At 47.2% G+C, this 3149-nt stretch overlaps 1 protein-coding gene across 1 annotated transcript in view; it reads left to right on the forward strand.

Annotated features, from left to right (window-relative positions):
* The window catches only part of LOC119592471 (phosphatidylinositol 4-kinase beta-like), a gene marked incomplete in the record, with an annotated part of 27204 nt that overhangs the window by 16899 nt on the left and 7156 nt on the right, over positions 1 to 3149 (forward strand). Inside the window, 3 exon segments of the mRNA XM_037941299.1 lie at positions 897 to 1214; positions 1440 to 2612; positions 2812 to 3077. Of these exon segments, the coding sequence (XP_037797227.1) occupies positions 991 to 1214; positions 1440 to 2612; positions 2812 to 3077 (1663 nt within the window).

Raw genomic sequence — 3149 nt, forward strand, 5'->3', positions numbered from 1 at the left:
ACAAGGATAGTTGCGGTGGTGGGGGCGCTGGGTGACCACTTCCACCAGTCGCCTTCGTGGTGGTTGCCCGCTTCCCTCGTCTCCATTCTCGCCCCTTGCATGCCCTCCGTCGCTTCTCGTCGCTAGTCACTCCTGTCAGTAAAGGGGCGAAGTTGGGCACGTGGTGTAGAGGACGATCAAGGAACTCGCGTTTCGTCTTGCCTTTCCCCTTTCCTTTGTGGATTGAGAGCACTTGTTCCACTGTGATTGAAATCAAGTTGATTTTTTCTCATTGCGAGGGTGTGCTGGGTTTGGACCCTCTTCGCGTTGGTGTGTCATGCGGATTTGTTTTATTGAGGAAGGACAGAACTGTCAACATGAGTAAGTAGCAACTTTTATGCTCCAGAGGCTCTTGCTCTCTCACCAAATCATGTTGGTGCTGATTTCATGCATTGGCACTCACATGCACAATGTGTTTTTATCATGTGCTGAGTTGTAAAGAAACTGCATTACGTTATATGATTATATGCTATTGCCCTTCCATTAAGAGGTCAACATCATTGGACAGGTTGTATTTAGTGATGAGGAAAAAATTATACCTTTTACTAATGTTTTGTTAGTTTATCATGTGATAATGGCGTGCAAACAGTTCAGTTATAATTGTTTTAGCCATTGTTTATATTTCTTGTCAAGCAAAATAAAAGGCTTTCATCTGACCACCTTGAGAGCGTGATACCAATCCACCTTGAATATGCCAGTTCTGGATGACAAAGTGGTCTCATGTGGGTTGTGTTCACCTGTTTTTTGGGCGTCTTTCTCTTTTACAGTTTTATGTATTCAGTTCTCTAGAACTTTATTTGGATGTTTGGGAGAATTCATGGAAGCAGTTGTATTAATTGTGCCTTCTCCTTTTGCAGAGTGTGTAATGTTGCGTGATGTTGGCGCTAGAGCCTAGGTGCCTCAGCGGCGGCAGGCTTGGTGTTGGAGAAGGGGAGGAGTACAGCCAGCACGATGGAGGCCCTCACCACCATCACCAGTCCTCCCACCCAGGGCAGGAGACCCTCTCCGCCAACCTCCATACAGCTGCCCTCAGCAGTGTCTGGGGCAGTGCCTTCTGAAGAATTTGCTACAGTGCACGGAAGCTCTGGCTTGTCAGCCACGAGAAGACATCCTCCCCCTCATGCACCCAGAAAACATAGAGCTACACACCAGCGTAACTTGTCACTGGATTTCAGGTACTTTTCAGTCCTGTTTTGACTGCCCTGCATGACTGATTTTTGATATATCAGGTGTAATGGAATATGATATTAGACCTAAGTATGATGTTTGAAATATTGATTTATCTGTCTTATAGAATTGTTTTCACCTTGCTTTTAACCATTTAAACACTGATGGTTTTTACTAGTTCAGTTGCTACAAAGTGCACTATGTCATTAATTGCAATAAATGGATTCTTCCAGGTCTATGGGTATTGTGCTGCCACCCCTTCCACCATCTACCTACAGTGGCTCCCACCAGCGGAATCGCAGTTTAGACTCAGTGTTGCAACGCATCCCAGAGGTCGAAGGAGGAGAGACCCCACAACACCCTCCCCCCTCCAATCCACCACTCAAGCCTAGTCTCTCCTTCACCTTCTCTGATGCCCCGAGCTTCAAGCTGCGGACAGACCCGTGCCGCACCCGAGCTCTGGTGGCCTCCGCAGTGTGCCAGCCTGTGGTGGTGAAGAGAGGGAAGGACCCCTATGATCAGACTAGCCTGGGGTCAGATGATTCTGGCATCTGCAGCTCTGAGGGAGAAACCAGAGAGCCCAGCACTGAGAGAGCGCACAGTGCTGACTGTCTAGATGCCACATTTTTTAACTCAGACTGTGAAGTGAAAAGTATATACTCTGAAACGCTAGATGGTGAGATGAACATGGATGACCCAGAGGGTGATACAGTGAGTGATGGGGGAGACTTGGGGGACCAGACACTTGTAGAGGACACGGGGGACATTTCTCCAAGTGACATTACTGTGATCGAGAACATGGATTCTCCGCAAGAAACCGACCAAGGAGACGAGCCACTGGAATCTCCGGTGGAGAGCCTCGTCGAGGAAACACAAGCTACTAGTGAATTGCATACTTGTTCTGCTGATAATAATGATTCCAACAAAGAAAATGAATCCAAAAAAGAGTGCAGAAGTGATATGAACAGAAAAGGGAGAGAACCAAGTGATGAAGGATTAAGCTGTAGCAGTAGTGGTGCCAGTGCATTAGTAAAGACGAAATTGGATGAAAAGCAATCATTACTTTTAAGATTATTTGAGAGTAAACTCTTTGACATGTCCATGGCAGTGTCTTATCTGTACAAATGCAAGGAACCCGGGGTGCAGCAGTACATAGGAAACCGTCTTTTTAGTATGCCAGCGAGCGAGTCCTACTTCTTCCTGCCCCAGTTGGTAAATATGTACGTGCAGACCTACGAAATTGCTGAGGTGCTCCATCCGTTCCTGGTGCATCTGTGCCGCCATGATACCACTTTTGCCCTCCAGTGTGCCTGGCTCTTGGAGGCCTTCTCGACTGACACTGCCCACCAGAGGAAGAAGTCTCACGGCACCAAGTTTAAAAATCTCATTCTCTCTGATGAGCTGAGGTGAGTTTAGCCAGTTCCTCATTTAGAAAGGTTAGAAAGATGTTTTTGAGAAGACTTTGTAATGTTGCTAAGGTTAGATTTTAAATATACTAATTTTTGTTTGCCTATATTATAAATTTCAAAACTTTTCCATTACATGAAATACCATTAAATGTGTGATACCACGAATTGCATATCATTATTTTGAACTCGCCAACAGGCCAAAGCAAGAGGGGTTCGTTGAGCTGGGCATTGAGCCGAAGGGCAGCCAGCACCGGCCAACCCTCTGCACCAGGATCAAGGAGCACCCAAGCCCAGGCTCGAACCCGGGGTCTCCTGTGACCGAGTTGCCGCCTCCCTTCACCACCCGAACCTCGCTCCCAACCCCCTCAAGGAAGTCGCACCAGCGGTCGCGCTCCGATGCCACGGTGGCTCTCCAGACTCATGCCAGTGCCACTCGGGGACACAAGCGGACTCCGTCTTCAGGTATTATTGGGGGAAAGATCTTGTTGCGGACAAAAATTATGATTTAATAACATTGATTGGTTGATGTTGATG

This window comes from Penaeus monodon, chromosome 30 (assembly GCF_015228065.2).
Source record: "Penaeus monodon isolate SGIC_2016 chromosome 30, NSTDA_Pmon_1, whole genome shotgun sequence".
In the NCBI taxonomy this organism is placed as follows: Eukaryota; Metazoa; Arthropoda; class Malacostraca; order Decapoda; family Penaeidae; genus Penaeus; species Penaeus monodon.